General features: G+C 35.6%; 1 protein-coding gene across 2 annotated transcripts; it reads right to left on the reverse strand.

The window, feature by feature from the left end:
- Window positions 1–214: 214 nt before the first annotated feature.
- Window positions 215–21,474, reverse strand: Atf6 (bZIP_ATF6 domain-containing protein ATf6). 2 transcript variants are annotated; one of them, XM_041776547.2, is made up of 3 exons: window positions 21,336–21,474; window positions 3,797–4,821; window positions 216–1,694 (listed from the first exon to the last, which is right to left on the reverse strand). In XM_041776547.2, exons 1-3 carry the CDS (start codon window positions 21,358–21,360, stop codon window positions 351–353), a joined length of 2,394 nt encoding a protein of 797 aa, XP_041632481.2. In that variant the 5' UTR covers window positions 21,361–21,474; the 3' UTR covers window positions 216–350. The 2 variants fall into 2 exon arrangements, with proteins under 2 accessions (XP_070143541.1, XP_041632481.2); XM_070287440.1 differs by lacking the exon at window positions 3,797–4,821 and having other exon boundaries at window positions 215–1,694; window positions 21,336–21,403.
- Window positions 21,475–21,954: the final 480 nt, after the last annotated feature.

Raw genomic sequence — 21,954 nt, forward strand, 5'->3', positions numbered from 1 at the left:
CCCTGAGTCCTGCTTCAGGAAATGCTCTAAAATTTTTGAAATTTTTGCTAAATCATCTTTAAACTATGATAAATATATGTGACAAGTTGGAACTTTGTCTTTTCCTTTGTCCACAAAAAATTCCTGCAAATAGCCAATTTTTTGGCCCAACTTACCAGAATGGACCCTTAAGAGAATGTATATTCAAAAAGGATAATAAAGGCACTTTTATATTGAACAGAAGATATTGTATAATTCCATACATTTAATTTTTAAAAAGTAGCTTAAATATAAACAAAAAATAATAATAATTAGAATTTGTCTAATGAATGATGACTTTATTACATAAAATATTTAAGCATAGGTTTTAATTATGTGTGCAGTGGTGTACGATTCCGAGAGTTCCATCTGGGCATGGGTATCTGATTGTTTTTAGTAATCACAGTTTGATTAAACTGAACCAAGCGTGTTTTTTCTTGTGATGCAGCTGCGGCAGCTTGGTTTTTTGGACCAACCATATAAAAAGTACGCACTTGCGGTTTATCGTTTATCATTATAGTGCCTTGGTCAGGTATTGCATTAAATCGCCCTTCATGATCCTTTTGCGTATTCGATTTCCACTTGGTATTGTTGGGACGGAGCCCAACTGGGATCATAAAAGATTTCAAATCGAGTTCTTTCATGTTAAAAACCTCGCAGTCCACCTGCACAAACATAAATTCACCGTTATGATCTTGATTGCCCTTAGGGAATAACAGAGACATTTTTGGTCGAACACTATTATTTAGTTTGGATGGTGGAAGGAGTATGTGGTCCATGTTAAAGGATATAGCATAGAACGTATCATCTTTTCTGTTTATACCATTAATCAAGTTAATCTGTTCGCTTTTATTAAACATAAATTTGTTTGTTTTTTTATCAATTCTTTTTCGTTTGTTCTGAATATCAGAGGAAAAATCATTAAGATCCATATATATTTTACGCTTTCCCTGATGCTTACTGTGTATTTCTGTTTTAAGATCAAAATATTCTTTAGGTAAATTAAAGCCATGAGGGTTATCTTTCACATTTGTAAATTTTGAAGACGTACTAACATTTTCATTAGCCCATTTATTTAAATTTTGGGCAAGTCTAAAATACTCAGACTGAAGATTAAAGTTAGAAGTGTTACAGCAGCCAAAACATTTCGATGAATAAACTAAAGGTGGAGGTTCATTATGTGCGTAATTTGACAAAATGCTGGTACCCTTTTCTAAATCGTTTTTCTTGTTGGTAAGCCTGGTAGTATTTAAAAAGTAAAGAGGTGGTACCTCCGTTTGATCTGATATTTGTGAATTGGTAATGGATGTCTCATTATATTCAGCTTTCGATTCTACCCAAAGTAATCGGCGACCAGGCAGGCTAGTTTCTTTAAGGGCTGTTTCGAGAATGTTACTGTCTTCTTGAATAGTTGACTTTTTTAAGTATGACTGAAAATTTCCAGCATTTAGAGTTACCATGAAAGCCATGGCAAATAATAGTGCGACGTTCTTTTTTACCGTTGCTGTACTTAGTTTTTGATTAGAGCATTTCGGTTTCGGTGCGATCCTTATATGATGTTTTTCGCTCTTCGGATTAGAAATCAAAGATTGTAGCACATTTTCACCAGCGTTCCCGGTATGATGCGTGCATGTTTTTTCAAAAGCAATTAGCTGATTGCGTAGGTTTTTGTTATCCTGTTAAAATATAGGAAAGGAAATATTGTTATAATTATATCTTTTAAGTTATATTTATTTAGGTTCCTGAATAAACTTTCGGAAGGCCGAAGTTTGTATACCCTGACAAGTTTGTATACCCTGACATTTAATCATTTATCAGTTTTGGTCAAATGAAACAAAATCAACAGGTAAAATATAGCAGATGTGACGCGCAGACGCTCACAAATGATACCTAAGATATAGAAAAGGGATTATACAATAGAAAATTATGAAGATGGAATATATTAAAATTGAATCGTGCGCAAAAAGGTCACACTGGCCCAAAAAGGATCTCGCCACACCAAATGGCATATTCCTCCCAGGCGTTGGTCACACTTAACCTCGCCAGGGCCCTATATAAAACGAGCCCCAGCCCTTGGGAGCTTATGCCTCCACAAACTTCTCGATATTGGAAGATCTTAGGGTCTCCGCTAATGCTGATATGACACAGGCGCATTAATTAGATACTTCATTAAAGATTTGACAGCGCTATAGCGTTTTACACAAGTGCGAGCAAGACGACTATATGGCGCTTCATTGGCGCGATAATTGATAGATCTACATACAAATACTAGATACTCGATAACAAAATACGGGTTTAATGAAGAAAATTGTAATTGAAAAATGTATTAGCCAGCTCATTGACAGTATGGTCTCACAATGAGAATTTTATTTTTATATCATTTCGCTGGTTTTTTGAACTGAAAAAATATTAGAAAATTAGGAAAAATAATATGTTTTGCGGGGGCAAGGTTCTTGCGGTGTAAAATTAATTAAACTTTTTTTTTGGTAATAATTAAAAAAATTTAGGCATCATAGGTTAAAAACATAAATTTAAAGGATTCTGCATTTATTTATTCAAGAATACTTCGACGAGAAATTCAGAAATTCATAGTAATACGCCGCGAAAGGCGGCCGTTTTTTTTGTTTACCTTTTACGGTCGGTGTGAGCGTAGTCGTATTACCCCACTGTAGAACTTTAAACTGCATAAACCATTTAAAGTCCTCTGTGCCAATTATAATGATTTGTACACCATAACATCTAATGTAGATAGCTTTCCTGAACTAAAAACTTTAATCTTAACATACTTAGTACGCATGCAAGCAACCAATCTGGCATTAGTAGTTTCATCGCATATTTTCATACCCTTGCAGGGTATTATAGTTTCAGTCAGAAGTTTGCAACGCAGTAAAGGAGACGTTTCCGACCCTATAAAGTATATATATTCTTGATCAGCATCAACAGCCGAGTCGATCTAGCCATGTCCGTCTGTCCGTCCTTCCGTCCGTCCGTCTGTCTGTTTCTACGCAAACTAGTCCCTCAGTTTTAAAGCTATCTGAATGAAACTTTGCATATAGTCTTCTATATACTCTCACTGCTATATATGTCGGAACGGGCCGGATCGGACGACTATATCATATAGCTGCCATAAAAAAGTTCAATAAATTTTTAGAAAAAAATTATAAATTAGCTGTTTTTCAATATTTTTGCACCATTTTTTAGATATTTTATTTTTATTATTTTTAGATATTTTATATTATTTCTAAATTTTGGTAAAAATTTTATGAAAATCGGACGAATATATGATATAGCTGCCATAGGAACGATCGGGAAATGAATAGGAAAAAAATTATTGCTTCATTGTTTTCCAACGTATTTTTATCTACTCTGAGATATAGGCTTTTTTTTATTGTTCTAGAATTTGGGTATAAATTTCATAAAAATCGGACAAATATAGCTGCCATAAAAGCGATCGGTAATTGTATAAAATATGTATAGCTGGGAATGTAAAACTGTAACTGTCAAACTGTAAACATAATAAGTATAGGTAAACTGTAATGAAACTCTGTTTTGTGAGTGTTTTCAGCATTTAAATCTATAATATAAACATCGAAACCAATCTGCAAGGGTATACAAACTTCGGCGTGCCGAAGTTAGCTTCCTTTCTTGTTCTATTTTTTTCCTTCGAGTCTACTAACACGAACAAGCACGTGCTTGAAGTCGCAAGTTCCACTTGATATGTACTGTACATCTTGCAATTATAACTATTTATTTAAGGTAAGATAAGGTTTATACTTACACCCTTAAGTAGATAATTTTCTTGTTCAAGTTTATTGATTTTAGTCTCCAATGCTACTACATATTCCTTTCTTTTTTTACGGGATAAGTAAGCAGATTCCCGGTTTTTGATTAAACGTTGCTGTTTTTTGTACATCTTCTCGTCAGCTGTCATGCTTCTTAAGAAGTCAAACTTGTGGCCACCAATTGTTTCTTTTAACATTTGGCTTACAGAATGAGCTGTTTTTTGATCTTCCACTTTTAACCTTTCTATGTTATTGTTTTTTATAACGATTTTTGGGATATTAGAGCCGATGGTACCATTTATCTTGGAAAACGACTTAGCACTGCTTGGGTGTATCTTTTGCATTAGCGCTTTATAGTCCCGTGAAGATAAAACTATAGTCTTTGGCTTTAGTGGTGCACCAATACTTTTTGTTTCAGTAGCCGATGGATTCTGTGTAATGTTAGATTTTTGTGGTTTTAAATCATTTATTTTAGATAAATTGGACAAGTTACTGCAGAATTTTATATTCAATTGTCCATCTTCTTGGGGTTTAATAAATTGTCCAACTTTATCTGATTCAACAATGACTTGGTCAAGCGGCCTATTTAATGATACATCAGATATGTCACTCTGAACTCCACTTGTAGAGCTGCCGCTGGAACTACTACAACTTCCTGTGGGAGAGGGTGTATAACGATTACGGGTATTTAATGCTTTGGTGTCGCATCCCAATTGGCTGAAGTTATCGAAGTTTAAATAGCTGATTAAATCGTCTACATTGTCATCGACATGGGACTCGGACTCAGGACTTTGTTTAAGAAAAGGAAGTTCACATATGGGAGATATTGAGTCCAAACAATAATTAAAATCGTTAATATGATCTGTGTGATACATTCCCGATAAGTCGTGCTCATGTTGAACATCACGCAAGAATTCATTTAAGTCTAGTGATGTATCGATATGTCCTTCAGATGAATTCATTATATCGTCTAAAACATTATTTTCATTCTGTGTGGTTGTTACTAACAACGATAAATCGTCTGAAAAACATAAATAATATGTATAATATATATATATACTAGGGATCGATTTTTGAATAACACATAAAAAATTGCTATAAAAGTGTTTTATCAATAATTATAATTAGTAATAAGAACATTTTGGAATATTTTCTTGTGTTTAAATTAACATTTTTTATTGAAGCAGATAAAATGCAGCAAATCGTAATGTTAAGGAATAAATTGTGCGAAAGCTTTTTTTATATTATACTAAACCCAATTTTGAGTCTCAGTTAAAAATATTATCGGAATTATGAGCAAGCGTCTTATATGACTACTAATAGTATATACACTTGCTCTCATATCTCTGCGTACAGGACAATAAAAAATCATATCATTGACTTTAATGTCAAATAACTCTGCAAATATTTTGCACTGCGAATCAAAAATTGGTTCAATCTATTAGTCATTCAATTGACGTCGCCTCTTTATTTTTGCAGAATTATGAGCCTAGCGGTTTTCTTCTAATGACCATTTTACCCAAACCCCTTTAAAAATAGCATTCTCAAAAGTGTGCGTACAGCAAAGAAGATCGTAATTTAATGTCCAATGCAATTCTATTTTTGTTTAAAGTTCGCTTTGATTCTTTGATTAATCAATTTTTAATGGGTAATATATGCATTTGTGACTATGGTGTCTAAGGGAAAGCAGATATGCGCTTACGAAAGAAAAATCATACTTAAACTGCATCTTAAAGGCAAAAGCTACAGGAAGATTGGAAAATCCATTGGCAGATCGCACTCATCTGTTCAAAGAGTTATTACCAATTACGCAAAGTCGGGATCTATCTTATCAGCGCCCAGATCTGGCCGTCCAAGCAAGTTAATGAAAAGAGAAAAATCAAAAATTCTCCAACTAGTCCAGAACAATCCAAAATTAACAGCGCACAAGCTTAAACTGGAAGGTGAGGAATGGTTTTCCAAAACCGTATCAGATAATACCATACGACGGGCAATAAAAAAAGGTGGATACAAAAGCCGCGTGGCCAGAAGGAAACCTTTTATTACCGAAAATAATAAGAACAAGAAAGGAAGCTAACTTCGGCACGCCGAAGTTCGTATACCCTTGCAGATTGGTTTTGATGTTTATATTATAGATATAATTGTTGAATACACTCACAAAACAAAGTTTCATTACAGTTTACCTATACCTATTATGTTTACAGTTTGACAGCTTCCCAGCTTTACATATTTGATACAATTATCGATCGCTTCTATGGCAGCTATATGATATATTTGTCCGATTTTTATGAAATTTATACCAAAATTCTAGAACAATAAAAAAAGCTTATATCTCAGAGTAGATAAAAATACGTTGAAAAACAACGAAGCTATAATTTTTTTCCTATTAATTTCCCGATCGTTTCTATGGCAGCTATATCATATAGTCGTCCGATTTTCATAAAATTTTTACCAAAATTTAAAAATAATATAGAATGGCCATATCTAAAAAATGGTGCAAAAATATTGAAAAACAGCAAAGTTATAATTTTTTTCTACAAATATATCGAACATTTGTATGGCAGCTATATGATATAGTCGTCCGATCCGGCCCGTTCCGACATATATAGCAGAGAGAGTATATAGAAGACTATATGCAAAGTTTCATTCAGATAGCTTTAAAACTGAGGGACTAGTTTGCGTAGAAACGGACAGGTGGACAGACGGACAGACGGACATGGCTAGATCGACTCGGCTGTTGATGCTGAGCAAGAATATATATACTTTATAGGGTCGGAAACGTCTCCTTCACTGCGTTGCAAACTTCTGACTGAAATTATAATACCCTGCAAGGGTATAAAAAGCGATTGGATTTTGCAAATGACCACATAACGAAGCCATCCGAGTTTGGCATAAAGTCATTTTTTCGGACAAAAGCAAGTTCTGCATTTTCGGCATTAAGGGGAAAAAATATGTGTGGCGGAAGAGTGGTACTGCCTTGGAAAAGCAAACTTTAATGCCTACCGTAAAACATGGAGCAGGCGAAGTTATGATATGGGGATGTATGGCGGCCAACGGCGTGGAAAAAAAATTGATTAATTAAAGAATCAAAGCGAACTTTAAACAAAAATAGAATTGCATTGGACATTAAATTACGATCTTCTTTGCTGTACGCACACTTTTGAGAATGCTATTTTTAAAGGGGTTTGGGTAAAATGGTCATTAGAAGAAAACCGCTAGGCTCATAATTCTGCAAAAATAAAGAGGCGACGTCAATTGAATGACTAATAGATTGAACCAATTTTTGATTCGCAGTGCAAAATATTTGCAGAGTTATTTGACATTAAAGTCAATGATATGATTTTTTATTGTCCTGTACGCAGAGATATGAGAGCAAGTGTATATATGAACAACGACGACAGCTTGATAATATCAGCAATAGAGCAACATAAAGATAAAGTTCATGGATTTGGCAACCTTCGAGTAGCTTCAAAATTAAGGGATTGCCTTGAACACCTTGGGATCCTCTGCGGAATACCCCACTATAGTGTGCAATAAGGGAGGGACAACCTGATCAAGAAACTTGTATAGGAAATGCAACCGAAAGTGCATAACGCTTTAGGCAAGCGTTGGGCGTACATTTCCAATAAATAATTTGCATATACATTTTAAATTTATAGATTTTTATTTTAATTGTTTGGTTTTAAGTTTGTTTCTGTCTTCCTGATGAAGCGGAGTCCGCTTTTTTTTTTTTCTTTTTTAGTAGTTCTTCCAATTGGTCCCGACAATTCTTTCACTGGCCAGTCTCAGGAATGGACGACTGGCTAAGACATTTTCCGTCCAATCCCCTAGAAGTGCCCCCAACGACAGCTCTTTTTCTTCACACATTGTGTATCACACAAATCTATTTTCGGCCGTTTTTGAAATCAGATTGAATTATTTGAATTATCAATCGTCGGCTGCTTTGTTTTTTTACCGATTTGGTGGTGGAACTTGTTCGATAGTCCGAATATCGAGTAGAAATCTAACAAATTTCTTGTAATCCACACGACAATCGAACAAATCTGTTGTTATCGATATGAACGCAACTTGGACGCAACTATTTCCCACCACTAAAAACTACTAGTAAACAAAAACTACGTTTACTGAGGTAACGCTATAACGCAGCCTGGTGTAAATAGGCTCTAAGTGTAAGTAAAATGACGATAATGATAATATTATCGTCATTTTAAACATGTTAAATTTGCAATGCCTCGTCGACACTGCACTCATTTTCAGAGCAGAAGCAAATATGATTAGAAATTGCTATACTGAACCATAAAGTGCTGTGTGGTTAAGGGGGTCTTCTCATTGAGCAACTTTTTTTTTCGATTTTTTTTTTTGCATTTATTTATAGCTTGGGATGTTGTGTATATGTCCCCAAAAGGATTTTTAGAAAATCGAAATACTTTAGAAGATACAGCCATTTTTGGAAAGCAATTTCTTCGCAAAATTGGCTTTTTTCAAACTTTAAATTTTATCTCTTTTATCTCGAAACCACGTTTTTTGAACTGGCGGCCAGTTCAACTGAACCGATTTTCATGAAACAAAGTGGAATCAACGCAGAATTGTCACCATTCTCGGGTGACGGAACAGATTTAAAGAAAAAATTTTTTTCTTTTTTTTTGTACACTAAACCAAAAAAAAAAAGCCCGAAATCTAAATTTTTTTTGAATGGCCGCCATTTTGTTTAAAAAAATTAAAAAAAAAATCTGTTCCGTCACCCGAAAATGACATCTATTCTGATTATAACCCCGTTATTTTTTTTTCATTTCGGACGGTCTGGAAACCCTGAATCGTGGCCGCCAGGACGACACCTTTTTTTTTCACCACCAAGTTTGAAGTCTCATAACTCTTTGAACAACCCTCGTACCGAGGCAAAAACAATTTTTTTATTTAATTTGAACATTTTTTAATACAATAAATAAAAAAAAGTTTTCAATTATTCTTTGCGTTTTCAAATAAGAATTTTTTTAAAAAGGGTCCAAAAAACGGGTTTTGAATGAGAAGACCCCCTTAAACCAAAGACATATAAGAAAATCTAAAACAGGCATCGAAGAGGGACCAGATACCTGGTTTCACGTTAAATCTGCTTAATTTATCTGTGTTAAATTCGCGCAAAATCTTATTGATTGATACATTTTATAAAGATTAGGGTCTAACAAAGTTGAGATCTGCCTAAATTGAGTAATGCAATGACAAAAAGTTACCTGTGTTTAATATAAAACAAAGTATATATTTATTATATTTATATATGTATAAATATATATATATATATAAATATATATATATATATATATATATAAATATATATATATATATATATATAAATACTAGCGGACCCGGCGAACTTTATCTCGCCCCAACTTCGACTGATTAAAACAAATTAAATTGAGACGTTCCGTTTCTACTTTGACTTACATGTCGAAACAGTACTGTTGAAACATCATCAATCGATACGCATAAAAATTCATAGAGCTGACCTTATTCCTATCTTCTCCTAAAAATTTTAGGCTAAAATTTGAATTCAAAATTAGTTGAGAATCAAAAAGAAGTGATGACTTTTAAACAAACCTGTCGTTGGATTGACAAATTTTTTTGACTTGAAATCTGTGGAGAGCGATCTGATAAACAATATTTTTTGTTTTGTTATCCGGTGTAAAAATAAATAATGATGACGGCTTTCCCACACGCGAACAGGCTACGTATAGCTGGCCATGTGAAAAATATGGATATTCTAGATTTATCACGCAGACTTCCAACGATTGGCCTTGCGATTTATTGATGGTCATCGCAAATGCCAATCGAACTGGGAACTGAATCGTCTTGAATTGGAATGGAAGATCTGTTGGAATAATAGGAATTCGTGGGATAAGAACTACCTCTCCTTTAAATTTGCCCTTGCATATGGCGTGGACTTCCAACATAAGTAGCTGGGAGATTGGTCAAACAACCGATGTTGGCCGCGTGTCCTTCAGTAGCGATAGCGTCACGCAAGTGAATGTACTCGTCTGACCGAACTTCGACTGATTAAAACGAATGAAATTGAGACGTTCCGTTTTTACATTGACGTACATGTCGACACAGTACTGTTGAAACAAACGGCGGTATCTTAACAGATGATTGTCAACATCTAGTCAAATCATCAATCGATACGCATAAAAATTCAAAAAATTCCTTCTTATTCGTTTCTTCTCCTAGAATTTGAATTCAAACTTAGTTGTAGAATCAAAAAGAAGTGATGACTTGTAAACAAACCTGTCGTTGGATAAACCATCTTTATGTTGAAGTGATACCCATCTTCTCCACGACAGAACATTAACGGATATTGAAGAGCATCATGTGACCGATGAGTCTCATAAACTCACTGCACTTGGCCATTATCCCGACGGTTAAAAACAATATCGCGTTATTCCACATTCTCGCCAACAATCATCACTGCGTGTTCATTGATAGTGGGAGCGTTAAATTGTCTTGCATGGCTACCAGTGGGTCTTTTGTCAGCGCTGATAATGATTTTGTGTTCGTCATAATGCATTATATCCAATGCAGTTTTGAACAATCTGACCAATTCATTATGCTCATAGAGAAGATTTTGCAATTGTTCGATAATTTCACTTTAAGTTTCAGTAAAAATTGCACAGCGGTGATTTAGTTCAACTGCCGAATCACCAATGAAATAGATCTGAAGGAATTTAAGATCTTTGTTTTGTGGTGATAACAAAGCGCCCGCTCGGTGGTGAATTTGCCCTTGAATCTGAATGTTGGAATGCAATTTCGAAAAAATGTGAGTTGTTAATTTTGATAATAAAGAGACGCCATTACCTTATAACTTGGATTGTAGCCTGATTGATGAAAAACCTCGACTCCAAATGACGTAATTGGAAAGCATCCGTTATATTTTTGTGCAAGCTTTAGGAAACTGTTTGATTGGGCTGAATTTCTATATAGTAGCGAATACAATGGCCCTGGTGGATGAGCCAAAACGGGCAATTTAATTTTGCCACCTGCACAGCATAAGCCGGGGGTTTCCAACCGAAACTTCAGTGCATTGCAATCCTAGACAACCTAGACAACGAACCAATAACAACGCAGGTAAGATCCTTGTAGGATGTTTCAGGATTGTATGCGAATGCAGCGCGATTCAAGTTTTCATTTGCGGCTCGTCTTTCTCTATTATTATGTCGGGCTTGAGGTGATCTTTGTGGAGCGAGAAGCTGTGCCATTTGGGCACGTATCGATGCATTTATTTCTGTACGTTCCTCTTGCGTCCGACTATTACGGGAATTCTGAATACTTATTGCATTGCGTGAACGCCGTCCAAGTCTTGATCGTCTAACAGCAGGCATTACTTCCAATTGGTAATGCTTCGTTAGCTCGATTTTTTTGTTTAAATATTTTTTTACCGAGTTCATTGATACACAATTTCAACGCAGCTATGATCTTTGTAGGGTGTTTCAGAATTTTACATACAACAGTGTGTCCATCTGTTGAGCCCCTAGCGACTTTTCCGGAAGGACTTCCCAACATTTTCTTACCTTCTTACCTTCTTCTGGCAATTACAAACAACTGAAAAAAATTTGAGCCAAATCGGCCCAGCCGTTCTCTTGTGATGCAATTAGTAACATTTTTTGTCTCCATTTTTATATATATAGATAATAAATATATAATAAAAATATATTTATAAATATATATATAAATATATATAAATAGGGGAGAGTGGGGTTAGGTGAACCACGGGGATAGATGAACCACTACAAATATTTCACCTTCTGTCATGATTTGGTGCGCCATCTTATGTGTGTTGCTTACTTAGTCGATATTCTAACCTCACACCCACGCACAGTCGCGTCAAACGATTGTTGTCGTTTTTATCGCTAATCGAAGTTTGTATCGCCGTTTGCAGCTTCAATTGTGACCTAACGTTTTCTGGGAAAAATTTTATCGTGCTTCGCCAGTGGCATTGAACTTTATAAAATTGTATTTTATCGTAAGTAGACGCAAATTATGATATTTTCACGGATAGCTCACGCAGTTTAAATATTTCATGTTTTCTTCAAATCACTTCTAATTGGCTAATGACTTGTGGGGATACATGAACCACCAGGACTTACGAGGGTACCCAAAGGCTAAACCACGAAAACAGACGACTCGGGGAAGAAAACGAGGAAGGAGTATCATTGCTATAGACTCACCGCAGAAAAATTGATCGCGGAAAAACGCAATCAGAAAACTCAAGAAAAAAGAAAGAATAAAAGCAAAAATAAGAATAAATAGCAATATTGTAATGTTTGATTTCATGCTGTAGAGGTGCAATGTTTATATTCGAACAGAAAGAAGGCATGCACAAAGAAATAAATTACACTTTTTTTATACAATTGTAGTTTTTTTGCTATCCTGATAGGTGGTTCAACTATCCCCACGGGTGGGGATACCTGAACCATTCAAGACAAAAATTTGGAAAGCAAATAAACTTTACAAAACAAAAGATAGTATTTTTGCATAATACTTAATATTCCAAGGAATGTGGGCTCTTTTAGATTTCTATATACAGCAGACCCTATGTTCAGACATAATAATGTTAATAAAAAAAAGTGGTTCACCTATCCCCACTCTCCCCTATATTTATATTCAAATATATTATATTTCAAGGGTGTTAGGCAAATCTAATTCTGTGCGACACAGAGGCCGTAGATTGGCATGAGGTCGACTGCAAAAACAACTTGCAAGCAGTGCATAGTCAAAGGACCGATAAAGCAGAGAAACGTGAGATCGTAAGCCTTAAGTTAGAATTTTCCAATTGTATAAGGGTTGAGGAACCTAACTGTAATTACTTATACATACATAAGTCGATTGTGTTTGGGCATACGTTAACAATTAAGTATGGAAGCTGCTTTAGAGTTAGATTCCACCGGTAGGAAAGCAGTGCTGCAGGATAGGCTGTTAGGGCATTATAATATAGGAGGAGATGTTGAGGAAGATGAAGAAGAGCAAGAGACGCACTCAGTTAAGTCTAGTGAATACCAAGAGGCAAAAACAGGTATTTTTAAGAGTACACCAAGATTTACGCTCAAAGGTGTTCAAGATAGTGTATCACATTTCTCAGGATCAGATCAACCAGATATTAGCCAATGGATATCGGAATTTGATGATTATGCTGAAACGGTAGGATGGGATAGACATATACGCCGCCGCCGCCGCCGATTTTTGCCTTATTTGACGCGCCGCCGCCATCGGCGCAGCACCGGCGCGGCCTTCAGTGCTATTGTCCTTTATAAAACTTAAAAAAAAATAAATAACTAATTAAAATGGCCAAATACTCATATAAATAATCGATTAATCGTTGAGATTGTCTCATCTCACATATCCCTATGTCCCATCTCTAGAATAGACATATACGCCGCCGCCACGCCGCCGATTTTTGCCTTATTTGACGCGCCGCCGCCGCCGGTTCTTTCTGACTACTACGCCGCCGCCGCCGAGTCATTTTGACCTCTACGCCGCCGCCGATGCCTTTAACCATCGGCGTAAACCTCTAGGATGGGATAGCTTACCGAAGTACATACATGGAAAGTAATTATTTTAAGGACCAGCAAGATTGCTTGTAAGAGGTCTAACAGGTTTAAAAGAGTGGGAACAATTAATTCGGTTAATTCGGTGCAATGCGGGCCACTTTTCAAAAATTTATGATGGCGAAACGGCTAAAATTTTGGTTAATGAATTAAATACCATATAATAACACAACATTTGAACAATTTTTAATCAATTTTGTATTGAAAAATATTTAGAGGTAGAGGAGTTATAGGGAATCTCCCGAGTCGCCTCCAAAAAAAGTTGGTTTGCGGTGTACATCCTAATTGTCCACAGAATCAACCGATCTTCAAAAATTATACCTCATTCGGTAAGGGATAAGTGTCCCAAGGTATTCAGGAAGCGTTTTTATTTTTAAAATTTTGTTCCGATTTTTTATCAAAGTTTGAAGTCGAAACCCCGATTTTTGACTAAAAAAAACTAGTTAATTTGTTAAATAAAAAATATAATAAAACTAAAAAAAAAAGCTCGACGTGAGTACCTGTAGATTTATCTAAAGAAGTTATGTTCCAAATCTCAAACCGATTGGATCAGTAGATTTTGAGTTATCGTGTACACCGATTTTCAAAATGGCATTTTTCAGGAGAGCGCTTTAAACTTTGTGATTCTCATGCATTGAACACCAACCGACTTTCGTTCAACTCTGCATAACTTCGTCAATTTTCCTATGATCGATGTAAAACTTGGACACAATATTCTTAAGATATTAGGTCTTAAAAATAAAAAATAAAAAAAAATTTACGAAAAAAAAATTAAATACCTTACCCCCTTTAAAAGTGGCAAGGAGAGAAATTTTGCAAAGAAATGGGCTCTAAACATCACCGTTTATAAAGTTGTTAAGGAATCTTGTCCGAAAATTTGAAGTCAATCGAAGCAAAACTGTAAGAATGGGAGAAATTTAAAACCCAGCTCTTCGTATGAGTCACAACTGGCAATTAAAACTTTAAACGCGTTTTTCTCAAAACCACTTTCTTGAAGTCGGTAGTCACGATTTCTTGAAAACTATTGCACCGATCTACTTCAGCTTTTGCACACTTCTTCTAGACATGTTTTTGTTGTCGTTGAACGAAGGATTTTTTATATCTTCAATTACAACTAATTTTATAAGCCAAAATATGGCCAAAATGTACGTAAACAAGAAAGGAAGCTAACTTCGGCACGCCGAAGTTTGTATACCCTTGCAGATTGGTTTTCATATTTATATTATAAATTATAATGCCGAAAACAGACACTAAACAGAGTTTTATAACATTTTACCTATACTTATTATGTTTACAGTTTGACAGTTACAGTTTTACATTCCCAGTTTTACATTTTCTCTACATCTACGGATCGCTTCTATGGCAGCTATATGATATAGTTGTCCGATTTTCATAAGATTTATACCAAAATTCTATAATAATAAGTAAAGCTCATATCTCAGAGTAGATGAAAATACGTTAAAAAACAACGAAGTTATAATTTTTTCTATTACTTTCCCTATCGTTCCTATGGCAGCTATAAGATATAGTCGTCCGATTTACATAAAATGTATACCAAAATTTTGAAATAATATCAGAAGCTCATGTGTCAAAGTAGATTAAAATACGTTGAAAAACAACGAAGTTATAATTTTTTCGATTAATTTCCCGATCGTTCCTATGGCAGCTATAAGATATAGTGGTCCGATTTTCATAAAATGTTTACCAAATTCTGGAATAATATAAAATGGCTATATCTCAAAAATGATGGAATAATATTGAAAAACAGCCAAGTTATGGCAGCTATATAATATAGTCGTCTGATCCGGCCCGTTCCGACATATACGAGGGTGGTCCGATAAATACTTGGCCTACAAAAGAAAAACGAAAATTTTGGAAAAGTGCCAATTTATTTTTCAACATAGTCTCCTTTTAGGTCTATACATTTAGTCCAGCGATGCTCCAACTTTTTTAACCCTTCTAAAAAAGATGACTTTTCAAGGTCTGCAAAATAGGCCTCCGTGGCATCGATGACCTCTGCATTTGATCGAAATTTTTGCCCGGCTAGTGACTTTTTCATGTTTGGGAACAAAAATAAAATCGCACGGAGCCAAATCTGGCGAATACGGTGGATGGGGCAGCAATTCGTACCGCAATTCGACCAACTTTGCGGTGGCGAGAGCGGAGGTGTGTGCCGGTGCATTGTCATGGTGGAAAAGAACTTTTTTTTTGGCCAAATGGGGCCGTTTTTTCCGCAATTCGGCATCGAATCGGCCCAGTAATTCAGCGTAGTACGACCCTGTAATTGTTTTGCCCTTCTCCAGGTAGTCGATGAGAACCACACCTTGTGAGTCCCAGAAAACAGTGGCCATCACCTTACCGGCCGATATCACGATATCTTCGGAGCACGTTCGCCAGGTGAAGTCCACTGTTTCGACTGTTCCTTGGTCTCTGGTGTATACCAGTGGATCCACGCTTCGTCAACGGTCACAAAACGGCACAAAAACTGCTTCGGATTGCGTTGAAAGAGCGTCAAACACTGCTCTGAAGTGGTCTCTCGGTTACGTTCCTTGTCTGCAGTAAGCAAACGCGGCACCCATCGCGCCGACAGCTTTCTCATCCCCCAAACTTCGTGCAGGATATAGCCCACGCGGTCTTTTGAGATGCCTACTGTATCGGCTATCTCGCGCACCTTCAATCGGCGGTCTCCCAATACGAGGTCGTGGATTTTGTTTATATTTTCCTCCGTACTAGCCGTTTTTGGGCACCTGGGCGTGACTCATCAAAAACGGATATGCGACCACGTTGAAATTCATTGAACCAATTTTTGACGCTCGCCATCGAAGGAGAAGAGTCACCATACACAGCATCCAAGCGCTCTTTGATTTCGGAGCGCGACTTCCCTTCCAAAAATAGGAATCTTATCACCGATCGGTACTGCTCTTTTTCTATTTCCTTAAAATTCACGAGCTTGCCAACTTCCACACGTGGTTTTAAAAAAGCTTTGGGACCGATTCGATTGAAATTTTTACAGTAGTTGTCCAAAAGAGTATTCTAATCGATAGTAATATCAATAACCGATTTGGAACACCTCAGTCGTTGAGGCTAAGTATTTATCGGACCACCCTCGTATAGCAGTGAGAGTATATAGAAGACTATATGCAAAGTTTCATTCAGATAGCTTTAAAACTGAGGGACTAGTTTGCGTAGAAACGGACAGACGGAAATGGCTAGATCGACTCGGCTGTTGATGCTGATCAAGAATATATATACTTTATAGGGTCGGAAACGTCTCCTTCACTGCGTTGCAAACTGCTGACTGAAATTATAATACCCTGCCAGGGTATTAAAATGACACTTTTTATGAAAAGCGCTACCAAAAATTCAATTTTTAAATAAAAAAAAATTCTTCGTTTAAAGACAAGCCAGACACTTACACTATCAGAAAAACTTTTGTTTTTTGATTTCCTATAAACATTGACGGAGATATCCTGCTTACCGCCAGGACATAATTTTTTTTTGGGGTTAAGTTCAAACCTCCCTCAACGGCTCATTTGTCAATATTTCATGTTTAAATTTTTACACAATTTAGTTCAAACCTTATACATTAAGGGGGGACATCTGAGTAACTTTTTTTAAAAATCGAAAAAAATTTTTTTTTGCTTAAAAAATTCTTTAGCGTCTTAAAAATAACACACCAAAAGATAGAGTCCTACAAAAGTTTCTAAGTGTCGAAATTTTCCATTCTGCGGCGATGCCTCACATGTAATCATATACGATTTTAAAACTTTAAACGCGTTTTTCTCAAAACCACTTTTTTTGAGTTGGCCGAAAAAATAACTCGAACAAATCTTAACCGATCGATCTGAAATTTTGACAGTATATTCAAAATACCTATGGCTATCGAAACACGTAGGTTTTTTTTTTTTTTTTTCTTTTTTTTATCAACAATTTTGTGACTTTTTTTTCATGAAAATTGAAAATTTTATTTAATCACTCACCATTTTGCAAAAAATCAAAATATCGAAAAAATCCTACGTGTGTCGATAGCGGTTGAGATATAGAAACTAACAAAATTTGATTTTTTGTTCTAAATCAAAAATTAAGGACGTTAGGTTTTCGGCCATGGATCCACTTAAAAAAAAGGGCCTACGAAGAAATGCTGCACAGCCGTCATTTTGTTTTCGATTTATTCCAAAAAAATATATTTTGTACATCACATATAACATTCGATTTATTCCAAAAAAATATATTTTGTACATCACATATAACATTATAAAACCCACTTTAAAATTTTTCGATTGGCTTTTTGATTTGGCCAAAAAAAATTCCAGAAAAACGGTTTTTTTTTACTCAGGTACTCAGTTACTCAGATGTCCCCCCTTAATGTAGAATAAATGAAATTTTCATAATTGTCATAGGATCTTTAAAAAAAAATTCTGGAAAATATGCCTTTTTTTGTGATTCAAAACCCGGATAACCCCTTAAGCTGCCAAAAAAAAAAATACATACTACATACATAAGTTACTCCGGATTTTTACAAGGAGTTGTAAGATTTACCGGGGTAACATCAGATTTCGGCCTGGATCACCGAGGAATCCCAGAGAAATTCGAATTTTCGTCAGTGATCGCCTGATATATGAAAATTCCCGGTAGCGTTTTCTGAAAATTCGCTTCTGATTCCGGGGGGAGGCTTTATAAGTACCAGGCTATTCCTGGGGGAATCTCAAGTAATTGCTACTGAAAAGCACAAACATAACATTAGTATCTACACTCAGCGTCATATCTCTGCGTACAGGGCAAATATTTTTAAACTTGTCACTTTGACAGGATAGTCCTCGCAATTACCTTCATATTCCATATTTTAGAAAATTTATATCTTTGGTACCTCTATAATTAAATAATAAATCATCTTAAAACTGCAAAAAGCTATAGAGATATTGGCGGAATCTTAGGTCGCGCACACTCTTCAATGCAGAGAGTCATATACAGTGAGTCACAAAAGTATTCGTTGCAAGGTTCCCGACGAATAATTATGTTATTTTTTTAATGATTAAGTATCAAATTGATAACTTTAGTTTTTATTTTATGTTGCTCAGATATTAAACAATAGGAAAACAACAAAAAGTTGTTAAAAAACTAGCTTCATTGCTGTTTTTTTCTAAGAAATTCATTTGAACTACAAAATTTCATGTCACAAAAGTATTCGTTTTTTTGTTTCGCCATTAAATATTTATTATTTTTTTATTGTGTTATATCTTATGTGCAATCCTTTGCTTTATTTAATAGCTTATAATCGTCCTTGCATTGGCTTTACCCATTTTGGGCACCTCTTTCAGGATATATTCGACCATTTCTTCCACATTATATCTTTAAGTTCCTTTTTCGGCAAAAATCTGCTGTTCCTGGAATTTTAGCTTAAGATGGTGTCATAGACTTTCAGTAGGGCTAACGTCTGGGCTCTGTGAAGGAGTTTTAGTCTGGTTTCAATAGTACAACACCCACATCTTGATTTTAAAAGTCGTTTGTTCGGCGCTATTGTACTGGTGGAAATTGAACTTGTCGGGTTCTGGACACATTAGGGTGCCACTAGAGAGTAAAATACACCTTAATATATTTAAATATATATCAGCAATTATTATTCCTGTCTAAAAAAAAACATATTTCCAACTCCTGGGGCGGACAGACACCCTAAACTAGAACAGAAACTCTGACGTGCTTTACTGTTGCTGTATCATTTTTTAACTTGAGGGCTTTTCCGGGCTTGCGTCAAACTATCCATTCTCAATCCGATCCCTAAACATTGAAAACCTTTTTTACTTAATATTACTTGCCCTGAATACTCTCAAATTTGGTTCAAATACGCTATATCAAAGAAAATAGCTTCGGCATATTGAAAGGTGAAAACAAGGATTTCATTTTAGGGCTTCTACCATCCTCATCATGGCTTCTAGGAACTGTTCCGATAGTTTAAGTGGATACATTTGTTCCTTAGGATGTGGTCATAGCGGTGTTAATTTTTGCAGCCTATAAATGTATGCCTTTCCTGTTTTTTTTTTAAGAATTGTTCTATCTTCTCTGATTTTCAATTACTATATTCGGCCAAAACGCGGCTTATTTTCCAGGAAATTTTTTGATTTCAGTAGAAAAACCACGCTTATTATGGTAAGAGGACTATTATCAAACATACCAGAAATATATTTTAAGGATCAACCCTCATTGTGTAGGTGTAAAGTAATTTTCTTCTGGAAAATGTTTTGACTCCGTACTATTCGGCATTTTGTAATTGATTACGACCCACAATGACGCTTAAATGTTGTGTTTTTCCATGAATTAAATTTTAAAATGTATTCCCAACCAGAATACTGAAAAAAATTGCACTAACCCATGAAAAAAAGAAAGAATAATTTTAAAAAAATCTCAGAAACGAATACTTTTGTGAGCATAAAAATCGATTTAGTTTTATATATTTGTCTGTAGCTTGTTTTTGAAAAAGTTTTCTCTAAGTTTTTTTTTGTCATATGCTAAACAAAATATACATCTTTGGGATAGTAATCCATTTTTTCACATTTTGAAGCTTTTAGCTAGTGAAAGTTGACATTTTCCTCAAGACCTCCTTTGCAACGAATACTTTTGTGACTCACTGTATAATTATGTTTCGACCGGTTCTATACTTCCCAAGCTTCGAGAAGGCCGCTCATGTCGATTAACAAAAAGGGAAAAAAGGAAAGTAGTTTTTATGATTCAAAACAATCAGTAATTGACTTCCCGAGAAGTGCAGCAAGAGGAGGAAAGTCGGTTTTCTAAAACCGTTTCGTACTCGACTATCCGAAGGATTATAAACAAATCTGGATTCATGAGCTGCGTGGCCAGAAAGAAGCCCTACATTTCCAAAACAAATCGAGAGAAACGCATTCAATTTCCAAAGGACCATATTTCCAAGCCTCCAGAGTTCTGGAAGTCAGTAATTTTTTCAGATGAAAGCAAGTTTTGCATATTTGGAATAAAAGGAAAAAAGTTAATCTGGCGCAAGAGCGGAGAATCCCTCGAAAAGCTGAATTTACTTCCAACTGTGAAACATGGAGGATGTGGAATAATGATATGGGGTTGTATGGCAGCTAACGGCGTTGGAAATCTGCACTTCACCGATGGTATTATAGACCATAAGATATATGTATATCCAACTGTTAAGGGATAATTTGATCCAAAGTGAAACCAAACTGGGGCTACAGAACAAATTTATCTTTCAATAAGATAACGACCCCAAGCATACAGCTCAAAATGTCAAGCTCTGGTTGCTGTATAACGTAAAAAATCAACTCAAAACACCGCCACAGTCTCCAGACTTGAACCCCATCGAGCACCTGTGGGATTTATTGGAACGCAGAATTAGGCAGCACACAATTACATCGAAAGCAATGCTAAAAACCCTATTGCAGCAGGAATGGGACCAAATAGCCGAAGCTGAGACTGAATAGTTGGTTAATTCTATGCGAAAGCGTCTCGCCGAAGTCCTAAAACGGAAAGGTTATCCAACCTCTTATTAAATTGTTATTAATTGATCAATAAATGCAACTATATTCAGCTGTACGCAAACTTTTGAAAGCATGTTATTTTAAAAGGTTTTGGTGAAATACGAAATATAGGGGTACCAAAGAAGATACAAATTTTCTAAAATAAGGAATATGAAGGTAATTGCTAGGACTATCCGTAACAAAAATCATGTTTTTATATCACGTCAAGCATAAAATTTTACCTGTCAAAGTGAAAAGTTTAAAAATATTTGCCCTGTACGCAGAGATATGACGCTGAGTGTTCTTACATATGTACATACATATTTACAAATTTATGTTAATATATATATACATATATCACATGAATGTGAAATCCAGAAGTTCTATCAATAAACATTTTTTATTTTAGTTTAACATTTAAAATAAATATTTAATTCAAAAAGGAATCATACCACACAAGTTATCATGGACTTCCATATCTTATGATATCAACGGGATACAAACATTTCCAAGGATGTTGACGACAGCACAAAAACACTTAGTGATGAAAACAAAACAGCTCTTACTCCCGATAACACCGATAATTATTTGAAATGTAATAGGGTCTTCCCACAGAACTTACATCTGAATTCCATATCCGATAAACGAATGAGTCTTATGGGGTCTTTTCACAGAGCGTCAAACCGCATTTACCATCCGTTGGACGAACTGCCCATAAGGCCTTCCCGTTCGGAATTTTCTCATTTTGGACCGGCATTAGAATGCATCTAATGGGGTCTTCCTAAACACCGTCGAAGCGCATTCACCGCCCATTGAATAAACGGTCCCTAAGGTTTTGCCGTTCCGAATTTTCTCATTTTGACCGGCAACAGAATGCATCTAATAGGGTCTTCTCACACAACGTCAAAGCACATTCACCGTCCGTTGAACAAATGGTCCATAAGGTTTTGCCGTTCCGAATTTTCCCAAATGGACCGCCGTTAGAACACATTAAAATCTAACCACGGTTGGTTTGGCGATAGTTAGGCGATAGTTTTTCGGTGCAAAGTGTATACATACTTGGCGAGAAAC

The sequence above is a fragment of the Drosophila kikkawai genome, chromosome 2L (assembly GCF_030179895.1).
Source record: "Drosophila kikkawai strain 14028-0561.14 chromosome 2L, DkikHiC1v2, whole genome shotgun sequence".
NCBI classification, from domain to species: Eukaryota; Metazoa; Arthropoda; class Insecta; order Diptera; family Drosophilidae; genus Drosophila; species Drosophila kikkawai.

Excerpts from the sequence above, each read along its gene's own strand:
- Atf6 (XM_041776547.2), bottom strand. The coding sequence starts at position 21,360 with ATGGAAGTCCATGATAACTTGTGTG. Across the intron at positions 4,822-21,335 it reads AGTCCATGATAACTTGTGTG|ACGATTTATCGTTGTTAGTA; the intron begins GTATGATTCCTT and ends TATGTTTTTCAG. Across the intron at positions 1,695-3,796 it reads AAAATTATCTACTTAAGGGT|GATAACAAAAACCTACGCAA; the intron begins GTAAGTATAAAC and ends ATATTTTAACAG.